This window comes from Lagenorhynchus albirostris, chromosome 11, assembly GCF_949774975.1.
Source record: "Lagenorhynchus albirostris chromosome 11, mLagAlb1.1, whole genome shotgun sequence".
Lineage (NCBI taxonomy): Eukaryota > Metazoa > Chordata > Mammalia > Artiodactyla > Delphinidae > Lagenorhynchus > Lagenorhynchus albirostris.
In genome coordinates this window covers 51801395-51825244 of record NC_083105.1, presented here as the reverse complement: position 1 = coordinate 51825244, position 23850 = coordinate 51801395, and the positions used below count along the sequence as shown (strand labels likewise).

Genomic DNA, 23850 nt, shown 5'->3' with positions numbered 1-23850 from the left:
GGGGAGGCAGTGAAGGGTCGAAGCAAGAATGGAACAGAGGCAGTACTTAGAAGGTGAAGTTGACAGGACTTGGCCGTGGGAAGTGGACATGGGGTGAGGGAGAAAGACAGGGAGAACCAAGGACAGCCCCCAGGTTTCTGGCTTAGGAAGAAGAGGAAAAGTTCACGGGGGAGGAAGGTGGATTTGTCTTCACACTGGTTGCATTGGAGGTATTCTGTGGTTGCCCCACTTCTTACCTATCCAGAGGCGCTCCCCACTACTTCACAGCCAGGACCTATTGCACTGGCCATAGCTCTGTCCCCACCCAGTCCTCTGTGGGCCTTGCTCATCCCCATGACAGGGCTTGTGGTTCCCTCTGACACCCTATCTGGGCAGATCCTTTCTGTCTACCGGATCCTACTCAGTCTGTTCTCCCCTCCCCTCGGGCTCTGTCATCTCAGCCCTCGTTGATGATACCTCTTCCCTACTCCTTCAGTACTTAAGATTGTCAGCAATTGACTTAATGTTCATTACAAATTATTTTATATTGTTTGGTATTTTTTCAAATATGTTCATCTTATCTAGCAACTTCCTTAATGATAAGGGCCTTGTATTACCCTGTATTCCCATAACATCTAATGTAGTGCTAAGAATCCACCTGGTTGCTCAGTGCATACACAGAATTATAGAACATTAGAAACCGAGGCAGTGGTTTTCAAACGTGACTGTGTGTAAGCAGCATGTCAGGAGTGTATTAAAAGGCAGATATTTGGCCCGTGGGTGGTTCTGATGCAAGTGGCTTTGAGCTAACACTTAGACAAACACTGGTTTGAAAGAAGCTTAACAGTCCACTAACCTAATTCTGTCATTTTACAGAGAAGAAACTAAGACGTGGAGAGTGAGCATCTTGCCATATTCTTAGGTTGTCTAGCGGCAGACCCAGAACTGGGGCCCAAGCTCGACACCTGGCCAAGTGCTTCTCCTCACCACCCAACACAGGGCTTCCACCTTATTGAAAACATGACTTTCTAAAAGCTGAAATCCCTTTTAGAAGAATGAGGAACGTTTTATCTCACCTAAACTTTAAACATGGCCAGAAGGAATGATAGATATGTTGAGGTACTCCATCTTTGTCCTTCAGGAATTTCCAGTCATAAGTATTAAGAGATGGGCTTCCCTGGTGGTGCAGTGGTTGAGAGTCCACCTGCCGATGCAGGAGACACGGGTTCGTGTCCCGGTACGGGAAGATCCCACATGCCGCAGAGCCGCTGAGCCTGCGCGTCCAGAGCCTGTGCTGCGCAACGGGAGAGGCCACAATAGTGAGAGGCCCACGTACCGCAAAAAAAAAAAAAAAAAAAAAAAGAGAGAAAAGAGCACCCCTTCTTTACTCTGCTTTAAGAGAATCCTGGAAGGAAAAATGTAGGCTGTGGCTTGATTGATTAGAATTCCATTTTAGCAGCATTTCTCCTGCCGAGGGAAACATCTGGTGAAGATGAATTGAGCCTAATTTTGTACAATTTATGTTTTCATGTTTCTTTTAAAGCATGTCAATAATGAAAAAGAGAAATACAGCTCCTTTTCAGCAGTGCCTAAATATAAATGTCTATTTAAATGTGTGTTGGTAGTTTGGGCAGTAAATAGACTTGGTTTTCCTTGACATCGTAGAGTATTAAGGAGAGAAATGCTGAATGTCATTTCAAGCACTCTCTTTTCTGTACTCCTAAAAAAAATTAATTCAGTGGCTGTGATCCAATTATGGTAGACTTTTAAGTCTGTCAGCAAACCTGAAATGACTCCAGATGAAAAATTTGGACTGCATACAGATCTTTATTTTCGAGCTGAAGAGATGAAAACGTTCTCCCTGTTTGGTCTTCTGTATTTTTTTCTGTTCTAGGGGCCATACGCAAAATAATCTACTGGGTTTTTTCCCCCTGCAAATTGCGTCACTCTTTTATTTTACGAGTAATGGCCATTTAAAAAAAAAAATGTTAGAAAAAGATATTGGGAGAATGCTGATAAAATAGTGTATATGGATTTCAGTAAGACTTTTGACAAAGTCTCTCATGAATTCTTTAAGAGTAATATAGAGAAAAGTTAGTTAGATGCTGTTTACTAGATGGGTTTTAGGTGCTTAGGAAAACCTAGCCCAAAGTGGTTGTCAATAATTTACTGTTAGCTGCGGGGAGCTTTCATGTGCCGTGAGGCAGGACCTGCCCTTGGACTGTTCCCTTTTTTGTATCAGTGATGAAGTAGAAATTACGTGGATGTGAATGCTTGTCCAGTAGAAGGTTACTGTTTGATTAATTAGTGCTGTCAAAATGAAACCGTCTGCCTTGCAGAATTGTGTGTGCCCGTAACTGCAGGTGTTTCAGCAGTGCCTTTATGATCATCTGTTGGAGATGCGTTAGAGGGAACTCCTGCTTGGGACGGAGGTTGAACTAAATTATGTTTAAATTTCTTTCTAACCGTAAGACCCTATTCATGTACTATACTTTGGCTCTAAGATGATTAGTAAAATTCCTTTCTTGAAATCTGTTACAAATCTCTGATTTACACAGTTGGAAGTCTACAGTTTCTCAGGTATCCTGAGGACTGTGGTGGTGTGTGTGGTGTACCTTCATGGGATAAACATGCCTGCCGACATGTGAGACCTTTAAGTGAGTGAGTATATGCAAAGTACTCTTAGCACATTTGTTTCAGGAACACCGATGTATGCTTTGAAGGGCTGACTAAAAGTAAATTATAGAGAAAGGAAGACCAGGAATAGAGAATGCAGCTCAATGGAGCCAGTGTTCCTTTTGGTCCAGTGTCTTTAGCTGAGTCGCCCTTGAAGGAAGCTTGGTAAGACCCCAGACTGTTTACCCTGGAGCAGGATGGGACAGAGTAGGGGCAAGACGTACTTCCCTTTCTTTCTTTTTTTTCTTTTAATATTTATTGGAGTATAGTTTATTTACAATGTTGTGTTAGTTTCAGGTGTACAGCAAAGTGAATCTGTTATACATATACATATATCCACTCTTTTTTAGATTCTTTTCCCATATAGGCCATTACAGAGTATTGAGTAGAGTTTCCCATGCTATACAGTAGGTCCTTATTAGCCCTTTCTTTTCTTATACACTTCCTTCATGAGGCTGGACAAAGGAGTTTTCTGATAACTTTTAATAAAACTGGCAAAAATAAAACAAGTGAATCTTCAGCTAGACATCCCACTAATTGTCTCCAATGAGGCATCTTACTTTGTAGAGAATTTTGAAATTCCTAGCGTTAATAATTTCATCTTTTAAACTTGAATCCAGATGGTGTGGGTTTCTCTTTTATTGAGATATGATTGGCATATAACATTACATTAGTTTCAGATATACAACATAATGATTCGATATTTGTATATATTGTGAAATGATCACAGTAAGTCCCGTCAACACCGATTACCACACACAGTTACAAATTTTTTTTCTTGTGATGAGAACTTTTAAGATCTACTCTCTTAGCAACTTTCAAATACGCAATATAGTATCAATAACTATAGTCACCGTGCTATTCATTGCATGGTATGGGTTTCTTGAAATCTGAACCAGGTTTCTAAATTGTTAAGGAAGAAAAGTCTCATGAGTGAGGGACAGGCTGACTCTTGGCCCAGCAGTGGGACCAACATTTGATGTGTCAGAGACTGATGCTGCTGTACTGAGACCCAAGCAGAGGTGCCGTGCTCTGCACTTAAAGTTGGGGTGCTGAGGTTTTCACATCTCTCCATTTCCCTCAAAAGGGTATGTGGAGTTAAGACAGGTCACAGGAGCAAGGAGGGAAGAATTCCATACTGGCAGTAAAGCAGGTTCTCGGGCGATGAGCTGCTGGTACACTTTGTGGGATCAAAAAATGTGAGAGTGTACTCTGACCATGTTATTAATGAAATTATATGAAGTATTTCAGGCATACAGAATGCATTAAAATAATAAAACTTACACACCTATGACCCAACTTAAATAAAACATTAACAGCACAGGTGAACACCCTCATACCCTTCTCTCTGATCCCGCCACCCCCTCTCCTCTCAGAGGTAACCAGCATCCTGAGTTTCATGCCTTCATTTTTTCAGATGAGAGAAAGGAGGCCTAGAGAGGTTGGGAACCAGCTTAATCTCACACTCCAGACTAGTGGGAACCACAGGGCGCCTTCTGCTTCTTCCCAGTGGGGAACAGTTCACTGTTAGTAAATTTGTACTGCTTCTCAGCCTTTTGGGTACACAGATCTTCCTGGACTTCCGATGGGGTTACATGCAGATAAGCCCTTCGTACGTTGAAAATGCATTTAATACACCTAACCTACCAAACATCACAGCTCAGCCTGGCCTGCCTTAAACATGCCCAGAACACTTACATTAGCCTAGAGTTGGGCAGAATCATCTGACACGAAGCCTATTTTATGATGAAGAGTTGAATAACTCATGTAATTGATTGCATACTGAACTGCAAGTGAAAAACAGAACGGTTGTCTGGGTCCAGAATGGTTGTAAATGTATTGGTTGTTTCCCCTCGTGATCACGTGGCTGATGGGGAGCTGCCTTGCCCAGCATCACGGGAGAGGACCTATGGCGTATCGTAAACCCAGGAAAAGTTCCAAATTCTAAATTCGAAGAAGGGTTTCTACTGAATGTGTATCACTTTTGCACCTTCGTAAATTGGAAAAATCATTTAAGTTGAACCATTGTAAGTCAGGGACTGTCTGTAATCAAGTATGTATGAGATAATACGACTTGGAGATGACTTTTGTGGTCCCAGTAAACTGTGTAACTTTGCATAATAAGCAATGGAGAATCAAAGGGAAGGAATTTTAGTCAACACTTCCTTGTTTGGAATCTTGGGATGTTACACTAAGGTATAAGCGGATACCACAGAAGTTTGGGGACAGTCAGATGTGCAGACTGTTTAGAATCGAAATTGTGGTGGACTGTCCCAGTGGTGGCTCTGAGCTGTGGGGTGAGGCTGCAGTGCTAGGAAGCCCCTTTCAGAGCCCTCCTTTTCCTACCTGTGCAGATATTAGACATCTCCTAAGCCTTCAGGAAAACAGTACTGTTGAAATGAAAAATACCACTTCAAAATATTGTCCTAGAAAAGTGTTATCAGGACATTTGAATGGCTTCCTGGAAGAAATGAAAGTTAATGTGATTAATATACATTTTCTGGTGAATAAGAACCTGAAAGATTGAAGAAATATGTTTGGAGCAGTTAAATTTTCATAAAATTAAGAGAACAAACAAGATGATCTCCCTCCTGCTTGTAGAATGATACATAATCTTAAAATCCTGGAGGAAGCACAGGTGCTTTTCCCAATTTTATTTATAGATTTTTAACAGCCTGTGCTTTACACCCTGTCACTTTTTTTCTTTCTTTTTTTCTTTAAAAATAACAGTTAACAATTTTCACCTAGAACTGATTCACAGACATTTGAAAAGGTGGTATCTTTGGAGAAAGCTTGCAGGTGATCGCAAGATTGTCCCCCGGACATAATTGTATCTGGAAGGCTGACATTTGATGCCTATAACAATCATCAAGCAAAGCTTTGAGAAACGAGTGGTACATATGAAGAAGATTGATGGGTTCACAGCGAAAGAAGTAATAGGGAGCTGTGAATTTCTGAATTAGCCCATCTATCAAATGAGCAAGAGAACGTCAGACTGTCCCCATTTGCCCACCCATGTTCACCCATGGGAGTGCCCAGTCCCAGCTGGGTTGATCTGGGGACTAACTGTTGTTTTATCAGTATTCTTTTGTCTTTCTCTAAAACGATACTGAAGTATATTCTCTCCACCTGCTGTGTAAGGAGCAGTATCTACCTCTTCACACCCAAATCATAGAACTTTAATGTCTTTGCAGGATTGATAAGAGCTGTTTAAGGCCACCATTTCAAACTTGACATTTTTGTTCTTGTTTTCCAGACTGTGTACTCTATGGCTCCGTTCCCTTTTCCACAGTTGGCAGAGCTGAGGGAAAAATACACCTACAACATTACACCATTCCCAGCCACAATTAAGCCCACCTCAGTTTCTGGGTAAGGTCCTTTTTTTTTTTTTCCTTCTTGTTTTCATGATGGAAGACTTAATACCTTAATTTGTTATTAATATTTGTTAAACCCCAGAAATACATTTGAAGTAGTTTGGTGCTTAAAATCTGAATATCTCTTTCCCAAAGGTTTTGATTTAAATTCCAGAGGGAGATTTTTGAAAGTATACTTTCCAAAGAAGGTTGGAACATAAACTGAAGGGATATTTAGCAACCCCACAACTTATTTAAAAATATCAGATATTAAAAATCTCAGTAATTAAAAAAGGGTAGAATCAAAGAAGTGTAGAAAGATGAGCTAGTTTAAAATACTGTGGAGACCAGAAATTAACAAATATGTATACACACACACACACACACACACACAGGAATTTAATATATGAAAATGTAAATCAACACTGAAAAGATACACTATTTAGTAAATGGTGCTGGGCCAATGAGACTCAGTCTGGAAAGAAATAAAGTTAGAGTCATACTTTACACCATACATCAGGATAAACTCCATAGAGATGAGACAGTTAAATAGAAAAAACTGAAATAATAAGCAGAAGAAAATGTGGAAGGATGTCGTTAGTTCTTTGGAATTGGGAAGGCCTTAATAACTGACTCAAAAAAACCAATAAGGGATAAAAGATTAAGTACTTTAAAAATAATTTTCTGCATGACTAAAACCAAAACAGAGCAAAAGAAAACCTCCGTAAGCAGACACAAAAATATTTGTGAAAAAATATTTGTAACTGATTCCTCTCATATATAAAGTTCTTAGAAGTCAATAAGAAAATGACCACCATCTGAAAAATGATGAAAGTATGGGAATAGGCAGTTTACATAAAAGGCAGCTTCACTTGGACTAAGAGAAATGCAGCTTAAAGCGAGATTGAAATTCTGTTTTTTTCACTTATCAGGTTGACAAAAATTCAAAAGGTTGATGTGCTCTCTGTTGATAAGGCTATAGGGAAACGGGCACTCTTACACTTTGCTCACGAGAGGTTAATTACCATGGGATTTGGGGCAGGCAATTTGACTGTATTTTCCCAAATTACTATTGCATATATCCTTTGACCCAGCAATTCTACCTTTCTGAATTATCCAACAAATATATTTGTACACAGGCAAAACACAGTAGGTATAAGGTTATTTATTGCAGTGTTGTTTATAATAGTTTAACATTGGAAACCACTTGAGTGTGCATCATTTAGCAGCCTGGTTCCATAACATGGGCTACATACATACAATACAGTGCATACATACGAACAATAATGTATACATACAATACAGTGCATACATACGAACAATAATGTATACGTACAGTACAGTGCAGACATTAAGAAAAGGATGAGGAGGAAGCTCTCTGTGAATATGGAGAGATTTTTTTTTTAGGTGAATAAAAGCAAGGTGCAGAAGAGGGTACTTATATATAGCATGCTAATACTTACGAAAAAGAGGTGAAAAATGAGACTGTATAGTCATATTTGCTTATTTAACTGATAAGGAAGCTGAAGAACACATCAGAAACTAGTAACAGTGGTCACCTGTGGGGATTAAGTGGGGCAAGAACAGGGTAGAAGTTGGACAGGGATGGGAGATGGACTTTATATATATATGTATAAATTATAAAAATATAATTATATAAATATGTTATAGAAATTATAATCATGTATATACCTTATATATATGTCATTTAAGTCATGTGGCTATATTACTTATTTAAAAATAATACCACTTTTTGGAAAAATATTCCTTCTTTTATGTTTTCCAAGACGACGTGGTAAGGTCAGAGACAGCGATGAAGAGAATGACCCAGATGATGAAGATGCTATTGCTAATGCAGTGGGGTGTCTCGGACCTTTTAGTGGGCTCCTGGCACCTGAACTGCAGAAGTACCAAAAGCAAGTTAAAGGTAAAGAGGTGGCATCTATTAGATACTCACAATGTGTTGGTTCACTATAGCAAGGGTAGTATTATTGTGTCCTATAAATGCCTGTTGTTTCCCGAACTGATTACCACTATTAACGGTCTTTATTAAAAGTAACTTCTCTGTTACTTTATCATTTAGGAGGATCTCTCTGTTATGTGTTACATGCATAATACATATTTCTTTTTCTTTATGATTCGTTTTGCTTCCCACTCGTCTGATTTAAGTTTGTGTGCTCAGTTCCTTAGCACCGAGCCTGGCATATAATAGATGCTTACTACATTCTGTTTGAGTTAAATTGAACTCATTATAGACTGGCTTCTTTTCCACTATAGAAGTACTCCCTAAAGCCAAAATATTGTGGTACCTCTACTTGAATTTCAGGGACCAGAAACTCATTATCTCATAAGACATTCTGCTAATTCCTCTGCTTAGCCCAGCGTTTCTAGTTTTGAAGAGAGAAACTCCACTTACTAGTTCTATTAATAGTTCTTCTCTTCAGAACAAAATAGAACAAGTCTGCTCCCTCTTCTGCTGGATGTCTCCTTTGAATCTTGAGGACAGTCATCACGTCCCCCAAAAGTTTCTTCATGGTCCAAATTCAGAATTTCTCAAAGATATGTCTTCCAGAACTTTTAAAGTTCTATAAATTCACCTCTAAATGTCCTGCAGTTTGATAGTGTCCCCCTTAAAAAGTGGTGCTCTGCATTGAATGTCATGCTATGTTTGTTTTTTTCTTGCAGAAAATAGATTGGACATTATTCGTGTAATGAACTCTTTTGAAGCAGTTCGCGGTTCCCCCACTGTGATCTTTCCTATCTTTGGTGGCAGCTCTTCCTTTATGACATTTATTCTAGTTTGAAGACCATTCTCCGTGCTGAAAGAGGACAGAAACAAAAGATGTCAGGCACCTCTGCATTCTCTTTGCCATCTGCTAGCTTTATACTGCCTTCTCAAAGTCATGGGGCTATTTTCTTGTTTTTGTTCCTCTTGCTTAGAAGGCTTCCTTTTTGTTTGTCTGTTTGTTCTGTTGTTGTTGTTTTGGTCGTGGTAGTTTTGAGTATGTTCTGCAAGCCTTAGCTTGTTTTGAGTTTTAACCTGCTTAATGTTCGGTTCATGTCATTTTGTGTGTGTGTTCTTGGTATGCACTCCCCTGTCATCTTTTTAAATGACTTAAAAAAATCTGAACTCAACAAGAGTTCTGTTGGTTTTGTAATGGTTTCTATCTCCTCCTTAGTTGCCTGAATTTTAGCTTTTGATTTCTAGCTACGGGATCAATTAGTATTTTAACTCTAATGTTTTTGAATCTGCTTTCTGTCATCTGGGTCTACGTTCCATTTCTTCCCCCCTGTTATTCTTTCTGTGCAATTATAGGCTCTGGGATGACATGGTCATTTTCTCCTAAATTTCATCCTTAGTCTTTCTTGTTGATTTTACTTTAGTTAGATTAGAGGTCCTCTTTTAATTTTCTTCTCCTTAGAGAAGTATTTTCAATAAAAAAGAAAGTTTACCAGATGTTCGGTCTTTATCTGAATAACACTTTCAGCAGATGTTAGGATACTTGAAATCCCCTACTAATCTTTTTTTTTAAGCTTGTCCCCAGGCAAGTTTTACATATCGTGTTAGAAAAGCCTAATTTTATCCCCTGTTTACCTGTGTGGCATGTGAGTGTATTTTCACACAGTCCTTACTTCTGTTTCTTGGAGGTAATCTCAAATTTATTTAAGGGATAAATCTACGAGTTGTTGGTGTTAACAGGAGCAGAAACCACGTCAGACATAACACACATAGTGGACAGTCAGGAAGTGCTTGTTAAATGAATAAAAACATTTCATTTCTAGTGTTTCTAGTGATACCATGATCTCAAGTCTTGATAATCTTGCTGTTTTTAACTTAAGAAAAACTCACTTGTAATGAATGACTAAACCCTACAGTGTAAAATGTACAAATTTATAGTTGTGAGTCCTCGTGCAGTTAGTTATGTGGAACCTTGTAAATCCTCATGTGGTTATATGGAAATCTGTACCCTGACTTCAGACAGCTAGAGTGATATTTTTCTAAGGGAATTTTAGAAAATGACAGTGATTTTTTATCTGGAAACAGCGGATCTTATGTCCATATAATGAACAAAGGGGTCATAAAATCAAACAATGAACCCACACAGCTCGTTTCAGACTCACAGTTAGCCTAATAAGAAAATGCAGAAATGTTTTCAGGACCAAATAAAAACAAGTACTAGACAAATTCTAGTGTACATGTTTTTTATGGTTCAGAATTTCCTGGAGGTTAAGATACTACTCCAGGTTATATAACATAAACAATTCCCAGTTAGTCCCGTTCTCCTCCTGTGATAGTGTCTCCTTGTCTCTATTCCTTGGAATATAGAACCAAATGGGGACCAGAATCTGAGATCCAATAACATTGCGGAGCTGAGTCCAGGAGCGATCAATTCCTGCCGAAGTGAATACCATGCAGCTTTTAACAGTATGATGATGGAACGCATGACCACAGATATCAACGCGCTGAAGCAGCAATATTCTCGGATTAAAAAGAAGCAGCAGCAGCAGGTTCATCAGGTGTATATCAGGGCAGGTAATGTACTTCTTTGAGTCAATTTCAGCTCCGTGTCAACTTGTGAAAGGAAGACCGAGCATTCCCAGGATGTCCTGGGAATTACTGCTCACTCTGGCTCGGCATCCACCAACACAGCTGGCAGGAGACAATAACATCTTTATCTTCTCACTTTTTATTTTATCTTATCAGGCTCTAAATAAGAGAAAGGTCCCAAGGACCAGGCAATTGATGGTATTCAATACTTCTTTACTCTGTATGCTTGTGGAGAAGGCTTTACAAATGATTAGAATGTTGCAAAGCCATGCAGTCCTTGGATTTGAGACATTTGGGAGCTATTGCCTCTTAAATTTCAGGCATTTGGAAGTAGAATTTAGTCATCTGTATACTGGTAAATAATATTGCTACCAGTCATTTAGGTAGTATAACAGATGTTGTGATCAGAGGAAAAGGAAAAAGCCATTACTGTGCCTGCTAACTGTGGGTTAGCAGTGTCTTGGGAGTCTGCTGAGAAGAACACAATTGTACTGCAGTTGGAAATGCTCTTTTCCAAGGATTGTCAAGCTTCTTTTTTCCTTTAAATTCCCAAAATCCCAATGAACAGTCTGATTTATTGTTTAATATATGCTGATTTGGGAATTGGTTTGTCTTCTTTTAAGCGAACTCCTAATGAAAATGATGCCGATCCAGGATTAACCAAGATGTAAATTTGACATGTTTTTAAGAGGCTTGTGAGCATGTGACTGATCTTGCAAAAAAACTGAATTTACCTTTCACTTGTTGGGGAGGAGTAGGCAACTTCTTAAAGATGCTTACTTTATCCTGAATCATTAAAAAAGCAAACACAAAAGGAACTAACAGCTCTAACACTTTAATTTTCAAAACATTGGCACATACATATCCTCATTTGTCCTTAAACCTATGAGAAAGGCAAGGACAGATATTCTTCTGTCCTTTTAAAAAATGAGGAAATGGTAATTCAGGAAGGCTTAGCAACTGAATTATAGGGTTCAGTTGTAATTATATAAGGATTATATATGAGGATTATATAACTATAGTGAGTGGTCAGGCCAGGGCTAGAACCCCCGTGTTCTGATTCTTTAGGTAGTTCTTTTCCAACCACTTTCAGAAGCTTTAGGTGGAATGGTGAACAATTGCCATTGGGTACTAAATCAGCCCAGTGTCTGTACTCTAGTCAGGGGTCAGCAAACTATGGTCTGTAGGTCAAATTCTGCTCACTGCCTGTTTTTGTAAATAAAGTTTTGTTGAAACACAGGCATGCCCATTTGTCTGCATATTGTCTATGGCTGCTTTTGCACTACAGTGGCTAAAATATTTATAGTCTGGTCCTTTACAGGAAAAGTTTGCTGACCCCTACTCTAGATCAGGGTTTATGTGGTTATTTTTAGGGAGAGATTGCTGCTCAAGGGCCAAGTTTGAGAGCATTGTTTCTCAAACTTTAGTGTGAATACGCATCACTTGGGGATGTGTCAAGATGAGGAATCTGCTTCAGTAGCTGTGGGTGGGACTGAGATGACGCATTTCCAATAAGCCTCCAGGCGATGCCACTGCTGCTGGGTGGGGATTGCACTTTGAGTAGCGGGGTTTTAGAGGAGATGGTGTAGGATAGGATCAGCAGCACAGGCGGAGAGATTGAACTTGTGCTAGAGGCAAAAGTCCTCAGCTTCTGAGATTTAAAGGAAGGTGGTAAGGATGGTGGTTGAGGTACCAGCTTCCTAGGTTAGGGAGGACAGGAAGTTAAGGCTTTTCAGTCCTGATAGCTTCTGTTTGTATGAAGAAATTGGAGGAAAAGTTGTTTGCTTGGGAGTAAGTTGAAGGTTGGGTGGGAGCTTAAAGAAAGTGATGAAGATTTGGATCGGCCGTCAGAAGCAATGGGAGAGGGAAAGAAAGTTTGTTCAGCGGCATTGCGGACCTAACAAAAATAGGAAGTTATGAATTTAAGGGAAATCAATCCACATGGCTGTGTGATTTCCCCCCACCCGCATCCCCACCCCCAGCAGCTATTAGCAGCTCCTGTTTTGGAAAGGAGAATGTGAATTGTGGATCTAGAGTGGAGTTTTGCCAGGCCTGTGTGATAAAGCCATAGGGATGCCTGGATGTGTGGTTATTGGTGAGGTGTGGTCCAAGGGATCCACCGTGCATCTAGCAGGGTAGGGGTGTAATTGAGCCGAGGAGACGGTGAGAGGTTATGAGAAGATTGAGGGATCAAGGAACGGAAATCTTTATGGTTTAGTACCAAGTATAGTTACATCGAGAGTCTGAGAGCTGGAAGAGTCAAAGAGAGGAATATGAGAGTTAAATATTTTTCACATGAGGCAGATCCGAGGGATGAGGTTTAGGATGGAACTGGGCAGGTGGAGGATGGGTCAGTCCCCGAGGCAGTAAAGTAACCGAGGTAGGTAGGAGGACATAGAGTGAAGAGGAAACAGGTGTCAAAATTTCAGTGAAGATTGGACTGTGACCAGAGGTAGGTAGATAGGAGCAGTCCAGAAGCACAGACGGGAGTTCAGCCACGTGACCTAGATATCAGGAGGAAGGCTGTTCACACAAAGGCAGCGGGGTCTGCTCTTGATACTTCTGCCTGCAGCTGTCGTCCCTGGGGCCATGAGTGTTGAAGCTTCATTGGAAATAGGGGCTCGGTCAGCCACAGGATGAGGACGGTAATACTGTTAACAGTGCCTTGCAGGAGAACACAGCTTTTGGTGCTTTCCTGTTTTCAATTTGCTTTCAAAGTCAATTGAGGACACAGGAGTGGAAGTAGAGCCAGGCACTGGATAGCTGTGATGTCACTGCATTTTTACCACCTTCTTATCACTTCTCTCATTCTGCTGTCTCTCAATAATATGCAGTGTGTTGTTTTTCTACCTCTCAGAAGCTGACAGCTGGTAATCTATATGGTCATAGTGTTTGACCTATTATTTAAAAAAAAAAAAACTTCAAAGATTTCCTAGATACAAGACCTCCGAGGTTGCTTCTCAGACACAAGGCTCTCTGTAAAAAACATTAGGGAGGCTGGGCTCTAATTAGTAACAACGGGTCAGAGTCTGTTCCTTTTTGTATCCTCAGCCGCTTGTCTCCTCCTCTTTGAAGAGGAGGGACTCCGTACCCCAGGCTCTAGGATCGAATTCAGTTTCTGCTGCCTTCAGTTACATGACTCTGCCAAGACCTGGGAAATATGTGGGCAGGGTCCGGGCACAACCTGTGTGTGACTCCTGTTCTGTGCTGGATGTCTTTCTCTGTGGTACCTTTCACACGACCTTTCAACATTTCTTTCAGACAAAGGGCCAGTGACCAGCATTCTCCCATCTCAGGTAAACAACTCTCCAGTTATAAACCACCTTCTTTTAGGAAAGAAGATGAAAATGTCAAACAGAGCTGCCAAGAATGCCGTCATCCACATCCCTGGTCACACAGGAGGCAAAGTATCTCCCGTCCCCTATGAAGACCTCAGGACCAAGCTCAATTCTCCATGGCGAACTCACATCCGGGTCCACAAAAAGAACACGGCGAGGACCAAGAGTCAGCTGGGCTGTGGGGACACCGTCGGGCTGATAGACGAGCAGAACAAGGGCTGCAAGACTCACAGTCTGGGGGCAGTGCAGGCGTTTTCCTCCGATTGTGCGGGGGCAGCTCAAAGGGAAGGTGGCGGCTCCGACGGCGGCACTGGGAGGACCATCGAAGGGCAGTCTCCAGAGCCACTGTTTGGGGATGCTGATGCCGACGTGTCTGTGGTCCAGGTGAAGTTAGAAGCCTTGGAACTGAACGCAAGGGATGCTGCTGCTGAAACTGATCCCAAGGTGCACCTGCCCTGCCAGCAGCACCTCCCGGAGCCGCCAGACACACCTGGAGGAAACAAGGCCCCTGGCAAGTCTCCCCAAGGCAGCCACCCGAAAACTCCCATCTTTAGCCCCTTTCCCAGCGTCAAGCCACTGCGGAAGTCAGCCACTGCCAGGAATTTGGGATTATATGGTCCTACAGAAAGAACCCCAACTGTGCACTTTCCTTACATGAGCAGGAGCTTCAGCAAGTCCAGCGGTGGAAACAGTAGTACTAAGAAACGGTGACATCTTTCAGCAACTGTGTATCCACATTCACCTCTTCACGGTGGCAGAAGGGTTCCAGCTGGATGGCTCCAAGAGAGCTTCAGTTGTCCATTGAAAACGAAGAGATAGGTTCAGAGATGAGCAACGGTTCATAAAAATGGGAACTGGAAATTTTATAATGGGTGCTAGAATAGGGATGTCTTCAGATCATCGATACAGTGGGTTCTTGTGGCAAAATAAATATTGTGGTTTTAAAGTGTGAAGTTTTCCTAACTTTTCATTGTGAGCTGTTTAGAAAAGACTTTGTATCTAGGCTGTTAACCCCTCTTCCTTCCTCCTGTTCTGAGGGCCTTCAGGGTGCCTGTGACAACCCCCCCACCCAACCTTCCAGTTCTCTGGGTGTTATTAATACTCAAGCATGCACACACTAGCTTGCTAGAACAGAAACTGTAAAAAGAAAGTAAGTTCCTTAGTTGCAAAGAACTTCCCAATTTCCCTCTTCGTGCCCCCCTGGGGAGAATGTTTGTACGTGTGAGTTTTCCTTCAGTAGTTTCTTTCAGCCAGTCTCAAAACTGGGTTTCATTCTAGTGCTAAAATGCAGGAGAAAAATCTAGATAGCCTTTCTTTCACTTTCTATTTCTACCGCAAAAGGAAGAAAGCCTTTATCTGTTGAAATGTAGCTTGATCATCAGCTGGAAGATCTTATGAAGAGGACACAAATGGGTTATGCCTTAAGCAATTGCTCTCAACAGCTTGCTGACTCCACCGAGCTTTCCTCGAGCTTCGTGTTCGCTTCTTAAGCAGAGTTTTGGTCCTTGTTGGTGGGATGATCCATGGGCTCTATACAGAGCTTGTCTGGCCTGGATCCACCATGCAGCTCATTTACCTATCAGTTCTCCACTGCAGATGTGAGGAGCCTCTGCTCAAAAGCTGGAACATGGCACCTGCAACTCTGTTACTTGAATTTTGTGCTTTTTTTAATGGGTGGGAGTACTTTGTTGAGTACTTTCTTACTTGAATACTGCCTTTCCCTGGAGAAGGCCCCAGTGCTTTCTAGCTCTGTCTCGCCCATTCCTCCCCAGAGAGAGCACCTGTTATCTCCACCATGCAGATGGGAACTCTGAGCCACACAGAGGTGAAGTAGTACTTCAGATACTCAAGGTAAATACTCCCGATACTCAGTGTGACTCAGCCACATTGCCTCCAGTGCAATAGGTGGGTTTTATGCTCCGTGTACCCAGGTGCACTGGCTACATAGGTTCTAGAAACCAAGACTGGGAAACTATTCACTGCACTCCCTCCTGACTCAAATGACCTTTCTCCAGATGGTACAGAGTCCTGAGATGGCATTTCATAAAACCAGCTTTGACCTTCTTATCCGAAAACGTAGTTCATTTAAAAAATGCTTCATGCAGCTGTCATTTTGGCTGGACAAAAGGCTCACTCCTCAATCCCCTTCTCCCACCAAAGTTAGAAGATAGACTTGGCATTTTTATCCTCGTTCCCTGGAAGACCTCGGCTAGGCTTGCCGGCATTTTGATGAGGCAGTCAGTATTCATTTGAGCTAATTGGATTGCTAATTCTGAAACCAAAGCTATAGTTTTAGAAAGAGTTTTTACTATGAGAGGCACCAATTTTTATAATAAAACAGAGAATGCGGCTGTGTGGGCTTTTTTGCACAGAAAACACAAGAATGATATATACAATGAGAAAAGTTATCCCTTTTGTGGTATTTTTACCCTCCAAAGAACTGAAGATGGAAAATATGACTAATAAGTTATTGCAGTTTTGGTCTTGCAGGAGAATTCTGTGCCATCTGAAGTTAGCATGCAGCTTCTTAAAAAGCAGCCGCTCCCACAGCCTGTGTCTTGGGAAGGGTGTAGGTGGAGAGTTGGGATTACTTCGCATACCACCCCCAGGCCGAGACCCACTGCATTTTCCAAAGTTAGGGCAGTGATACGATTTTCTTCCATCTGCTGAACTTTACATTCCACCTTGTATTCTTTCCTCCTCCCCCTTCCCAAGTGAGTCAGAATAGTCATTTCCCCTTGAGGGATGTCTGACTTGAATAGAGAATTTTTCTTTTCTCTCTTGGGTCAGCTCCCAGCTCCCGGAGGGTCTGGGTCTGGGGAGGTGGGTGAGGCGGTGGAGGGCACTTACTGCAGTTCTTAGGCGTGTACCATCACTGTCTGCCACCTGTCTTAGGGTTAGTAGCACATGCTGTATCTGTTTCCTGGGGTTGGTCTTCCTGAGAAAAGAATGGATGTGACGGCACACGGCTTGGGATAAGTATTTGTTGAGTGAATGAATAAACTACTGAAAGGAAAATAGTCCTTTGAGGTAAAAATGACCTCATCAGGATTTCCAAACCTGACAGATTCCTGTCAAAGCACTCTGTCCTGTTAAAGTGCATGCGTTGTACCATGTAATCACCATGTGTATCGGTCAACTTGTGAGCTTTGCCTACTTTAGAAAATAAAGGATCTGCAGTAGCCTGTAGCACACAGCATGTACGAAGAGACCAGTATGGACTTTTATCTTCTTTGTATTGGACACTGTATGCCAGCACCAGTACTTACCAAGTAGTGGTTTCTTCATTTTTAGATATGTCTGTACCCCGTCAGCACTTAGGCCGGAGCCGACTCCTCATGTCTCTGCACCTCAGTTCTCTTACAAAAGCCTCCAGATACTTTAAACCTAGTTTGTAATGTCAACCTATGGGGCTGTAACTGTTTGGAATATTGTATTCCCTTTTTCAGTCTCTCTTGTTCTGAAGAACTGTACTGATTACAAAGATATATGCATAAAGATTCTCATTATTGTAGCTATTGTGACGTTGTTTATCTGAGCGCCTGCATAGAACGCTGTTGTGACTTTCCCCACCCCCTTCTCTTACCCTGTCAACTTTACCCCACCTTGGTCACGTGAACCAAGAGAACAGCCCAATAAACTCCATCTCCGCCAGTCTAATCACTGGGTTGCTGGGTGGCCTATGACCTGCCAAGAACTTGGCAAAATGGCGAGTTCCCGAATATGAGTAAAAGAGTTTATTCAGGAATGTGTGTGTGTGTGTGTGGAAGTATGTGTGTGTATAAAAATAACCTGTGGATCTGTCATTTTTCTTTGTTTTAATAAAATAGAACAATAAGAATGCCATTTAGCTTCCTGGTCTTATGGATTCTAGATAATGGAGAGCCGTGGTCAAGTGTACAGCCTGCCATCTCCCCTCATAAAATCTCCCTTTACTCTTTCTGAGCCACTTTTTTTTTTTTTAACATCTTTATTGGAGTATAATTGCTTTACAATGGTGTGTTAGTTTCTGCCGTATAACAGAGTGAATCAGCTATACATATACATATATCCCCATATCTCTTCCCTCTTGCGTCTCCCTGCCTCCCACCCTCCCTATCCCACCCCTCTAGGTGGTCACAGAGCACCGAGCTGATCTCCCTGTGCTATGCGGCTGCTTTCCACTAGCTATCTATTTTACATTTGGTAATGTATATATGTCCATGCCACTCTCTCACTTCGTCCCAGCATACCTTTCCCCCTCCCCGTGTCCTCAGGTCCATTCTCTACATCTGCGTCTTTATTCCTGTCCTGCCCCTAGGTTCTTCAGACCATTTTTTTTTTTTTAGATTCCATATATATGTGTCAGCATACAGTATTTGTTTTTCTCTTTCTGACTTGCTTCTCTCTGTATGACAGTCTCTAGGTCCATCCACCTCACTACAAATAGCTCAATTTCGTTTCTTTTTATGGCTGAGTAATATTCCATTGTATCTATGTGCCACATCTTCTTTATCCATTCATCTGTCGATGGACACTTAGGTTGCTTCCATGTCCTGGCTATTGTAAATAGAGCTGCTGAGCCACTTCTTTTTGCTACCTACAGCTGTCATTTGAGGCAGCATTTTAAATATATTAGTTTCCTAATTAGAAAAATGACATGTGTTAAGAAAATCTGGAAAACAGAAAGAGCATGAGGAATCATTGGTATTCTGGTATGGGTCTCTCCACTATGTTTTTTTATGTGTGTTCGTGTATATACACACCACTATCTACAAAAAGATATACTGAGAAAACTAAGCTTTCTTTCCATTAAATGCTCTTTTACAGTATCATTTTCAGTAACTGTTATTTCATCATGTGTTTTTGCCAGAATTCACATAACCAGTGTCTTGTCCACGAGGTGTTTTTTTTTTTAAATTGAAGTGTAGTTGATTTTCAATATTGTGTTAGTTTCAGGTATATAGTAAAGTAATTTGGTTATAAATATATGTATGTATAATTTTTTGGCTTCTTTTCCATTATAGATTATTAAGAGATATCGAATATAGTTCCCTGTGCTGTACAGTAAATCCTTGTTGTTTATCTGTTTTATATATGGTAGTGTGTATCTCAAACAGGTATTTTTTGATTGTAGATAGTACTGGAGAGAACATCCTAATACTTATAACTTTGTACACAACCCTAAGAATTTTTTTAGGGTATGTTCATCCAGGTGGAGTTGCAGGGTCAGAAAGTGTGTGCATTTTTAAAACTTATATATATGTATTGCCAAGTTGCCATCCTTGAAGATTGAACTTACTATATATACAAGCAGAATGCCTGTTTCTCTACACCTCCGGATGAGGCAGTAGTTTCTTTCTTTTTTTCCCTAGGACCTCCGTCATTGATAGAAGCAGTGATAATGGGCATTCATATCTCATTCCTGACTTTTAAGAAAACAATTAAGTCAGATGTTTCCTGAGATTCCTGGTAGGTATCTTTTATCAGGTTAAGGAAAGTACCTTTTATTCTTTGCTCACGAAGAGATTTTAAAAAAATCAACAAATATTTAACTTTATCAAATGATCCCTAATTACATCCTTTGAGAGGGAAGTGGTGCTTGAGATTTGGTATCTTTGAACTTGAGAAAATAGCCATTACCGGGTTTCATCGAAGCATATTAAGATATTTTAGGGTTGCAAGTGATAGCAGTGAAAGTTTTATATGCAAATTTTCATTGCACTGTTAAATTTACTAGAGGAAATTTGGAAACAGTAGAAACAATGTAAACATCTGAGAATAGGGGTAATGGTTACATTAATTATGAAAGTGCAATGGCCCATGAGTGTTGGGGCCATTGAAATGGCAGTTATCTCTTATCCACATGAGGCAGTTCAGATGAAAGTTTCAGTGAAGTCTGGAGTCATAGAATCACTAGGATACAGCTACGGATGGGAAGCCCTTACTGGATGATGGCTAAAGCAGAACTGTGCAGTGTAGCTCTTCCACAAAGGCAGCCTGGGCTCAATTAAATAGGGACCAAATGGGGACCCATAGACTCTGGGGGTTGGATCAGCTCCCATGAATTTCCTTGCTGCCTATGTCCTGAATCTGAGTCTACTTCTTTCCTGGTGCTCAGCTCTGATCAAACCCACTGACCTTTTTCAAAGTCACTCTCTATCCCATTCTCTTCATTCCTTCCAGCACAGGCAAGCCTTATCTGACTGCTATACCCTGCATCCCAGGGGCCTCGAGAGTCTTCTGTTTAAGGTTAAAAAACCAGACAGTTGACTGTTTCTTAATATTTGCATTCCTTCTATATATTCCTGTAGCACTTCTAGTTTTTCTTTAGGTGATGTTGATCCTTGGGGAGGAGGTGGATCAATTTCCCTAAGGGGCCAACAGCTTTCTGGGTGGGACTTAGCTGATATTTCAACCCAGGTGTCTCCCAACCCCTGGAGAGTTTAGAAATCTGTATTAAAACAAAATAAAGCAACAACAAAACAAAAAAACCTCCCCTAGAAATTTTGATACTGAACTAGATTTGCCAACCACTGGTCAACCTATTTTAAATGTCCTTCAACTAGTCTCTCCCATCCTACCCCACCTCTCTCTCTTGCCGTGGCTACACATTGCTGCCAGAGTGATTCTTCTAAAATGAAAAACTGATCAGACCATTCCTCTGGACAAAATCCTTCAATCGGTTCCCATCTTCTGGAGTATAAAGGCTAAAACTCTTGTCTTAGTTTGATCTGGCCTGTAGTTTGATCTATCATCATCAGCAGAATAACATCAACCATTTGTTGAGATCCTATCTGCTAGGCACTATGCTAGCTCCTTTATCTATGTTATCTCGCTGGCATATTCCTCCCAAGAACCCCACAAAGCATATTATTCCTGTATTAGAGATGATAAAAGTGGGGTGACTTGTTATGTCCTTGACCACGTTTACCTCATGGCAAATAGCAGGGTCTTTATCCCTCTGACACGAGAGCTTAAGCTCTTTGCCCTGCACTGTCTGCACTGTCTGCGAACTTTGCATACAGCAACCTGAAATTCCCTGAAAGCTCCTTGCTCTCCCAACACCCTCGTAACTGTGTATTCATTAACTTTTGCCTAGAACACCCTCCTTGCTCCAGTCTGCCTGGGAAACACCCACCCATCCTTTTAGTCATATCACACACATCAATGGGGTCAGATCCAATCCCTGCCACTTTCCAATAGTATGATGTTGTGTAAGTTTCTTAATATCTGGGACCTTCTATCTCCACATCTGTACAAGGAGGATAATAATTTCAACCTCATAAGGTTTGTTGTGGGCTTCTGCTATTTTTGCTGCCTAGAATTAACTACCTTCCTTGGGCAACAATGCCCTGGCGAGCTTTGTTCTCTAACTCTCTCCATGTAGTCTGGTGAAGTTGATGCCCCAGGAGCACAGGGACCAAGCCATTCAGCACTCTCCCTCTTCCCTGCTATGGTGTCTGACTCATGGTCAAGCACATGGGCAAAGAAACTCAATTCCTGGGCTCTTGTTTTGAACTCTTGGGGAAGCTGATTTGCTCGTTTTTTAGTGGATTTGAACCTAAAGGAAAAAGCCCAGGAGTTGCTGCTGGCAGCCATCTTGTAACATCTCCCCATGAGAGGAGAGTTTCTTGGAGAAGTGAGTCAACACTGAACAAGCAGAGTTCAGAAACAGAAACCAGGCCCTTTTCATATCAGATGGCCCCTGGATCAGGCCATACCTGAAGTTAAATTAATCTCTCTACACCATTTATTACATCAGCCAACATTCCAGTTTTGGGTTTTACCCTGTTTGGTTGGGTTTTCTATCATTCATATTAAAAACCTGTCAATTGGAACAGGCATTTTATGAAGATTACAGGTTAAAAGGGCAAAATAGTGGTATAGTCAGTAAAAATTAGCTAATATTTTTAGTTTAGTTTAGTGAGTCAAACCTCTCTTGAGCTCTGTTATTTTTTGGGGGCTCTGTCCTCCCCATCATAATAATAGATAGTGTAAGCTGGTGATAGAGTCAGGGAGAGTGGTTCTTGTTTTACGAAGAGGGTTCTTTCCTCCAGCCTTTGGATCTTCTTTGGCCTTGTATCTCCTTGCGGCAGAAGGACAAGTGATTCTGAGTATGAAACGATTTTCCACCAATCTTACCTGTTGTTCCAGCCCCATCTGCATTCACAGCTGAGTCCTGTGAAGAGCAGAGAAACTATATGCAGAACATGGAAGGGTTGTTTTAACCGAATTCCATAAAATTTGGGGGTCCAACAGCATATTTGTGGAATTGCTCTCACCGGCTATAATGGAAACTGAGGGCATTTCCCTTCCCTCCCTCAGGTGCTCATGCAGCTCTCTGACAGAGAAGGCTCTGGAGCAGCTCGGGTGGCATCCGATGGGAAGCAGCAGGGCTGGGTTGTGGAGTGGGCCTCTTGGGGAGCTGAGGCGTCCAGCAGAGTTGTAGGAGCACCTGCTGGGGAGCACACCTGTTTGGGGAAACAAGAGAAGCACCTCTTGAGGATTTCAAGAAAACCTTGCCCTGTGTTAAGAGGATAGGAAGACTTTATAGGCCCTACCTCAAAAGATGTATGTGAGAACAGTGGTTTGAGTTGTTGCTGTTACAGGGACCCTACCTGGATGAAAAATTTGCTGAGGTCTGTGAAAAGTCAGGTTACATATAACTGTCACCTGATAAACTCCACATATGTATATGCAACCAAACTAGCAGATGGTGAAAAGCTTAAAGTTTTCTTTTTTTTTTGCACGTGGAACTGTGGACCAGAGTTTCTAGTGCATTTTTTATGTGGGAAACAAATCACAGAATCATAGAATTATTTGACAAAAGTGTTTGTATTGGAATAATGGAATTACTAAATGTCAGATCTAGAGATCATGGAGCTCAGTGGTTTTCAATATCTTTAAGCAACAGGACATTTACAAAATTATTTAAACTTTCACTTTGCACATATTTGCACATGGTGAAAATTCAAAATGTACAAAAAGCACATGGTAAAAACTAGGTCTCCCTCCATGCCTTGTCTCTTAGCCAACCAATTTCTCTACCCACTGGAAACCACCACTACTATTTTCTTGCATACCCTTCCAGGAAGATTTTATGCATATTCAAGCACTATCACATGCACATATTTATAAGTAGCAGCATAATAACCTTCTGAACCTTTTTTAAAAAAATAAATTTATTTATTTATGGCTGCGTTGGGTCTTCCTTGCTGTGCGCAGGCTTTCTCTAGTTGCAGTGAGTAGGGGCTACTCTTCCTTGTGGTGCACGTGCTTCTCATTGTGGTGGCTTCTCTTGTTGCGGAGCACCAGCGCTAGGTGCGCGGGCTTCAGTAGTTGTGGCGTGCAGGCTCAGTATTTGTGGCTCATGGGCTCTAGAGCGCAGGCTTAGTAGTCTTGGTGCATGGGCTTAGTTGCTCCGTGGCATGTGGGATCTTCCTGGACCAGGGATCGAACCCATGTCCCCTGCATTGGCAGGTGGGTTCTTAACCACTGTACCACCAGGGAAGTCTTGAACCTTTCTTTTTTTTGTTGTTTTTTTTTGCGGTACGCGGGCCTCTCACTGTTGTGGCCTCTCCCGTTGCGGAGCACAGGCTCCGGACGCGCAGGCTCAGCGGCCATGGCTCACGGGCCCAGCTCCTCTGCAGCATGTGGGATCTTCCTGGACCGGGGCACGAACCCGTGTCTCCTGCATCGGCAGGCGGACTCTCAAACACAGCGCCACCAGGGAAGCCCTGTTCTTTCTTTCTTTCTTTCTTTTTTTTTGGTCCTTATTGATACCAGTTCTTTATACACTAAGAAAAATGTCCTCGTCTGTAATATGCGTTGTGATTTTTCTCATTGCTGATTATCTTTAAATTTGTTTATGCTACTTTGTTTTATATTTTTTAACAACTTTATTGGAGTGTAATTGCTTTACAATCGTGTGTTAGTTTCTGCTTTATAACAAAGTGAATCAGCTATACATATA

At 41.5% G+C, this 23850-nt stretch overlaps 1 protein-coding gene across 1 annotated transcript in view; it reads left to right on the top strand.

Moving 5' to 3' along the window:
* The window catches only part of TBC1D30 (TBC1 domain family member 30), an 86740-nt gene extending 69352 nt beyond the window's left edge, over positions 1 to 17388 (top strand). The window contains exons 10-13 of the mRNA XM_060165559.1: positions 5912 to 6024; positions 7796 to 7935; positions 10336 to 10542; positions 13819 to 17388. Of these exons, the coding sequence (XP_060021542.1) occupies positions 5912 to 6024; positions 7796 to 7935; positions 10336 to 10542; positions 13819 to 14606 (1248 nt within the window). The 3' untranslated portion in view covers positions 14607 to 17388. The remainder of the gene's footprint in view (positions 1 to 5911; positions 6025 to 7795; positions 7936 to 10335; positions 10543 to 13818) is intronic.
* The last annotated feature ends 6462 nt before the right edge of the window (positions 17389 to 23850 follow it).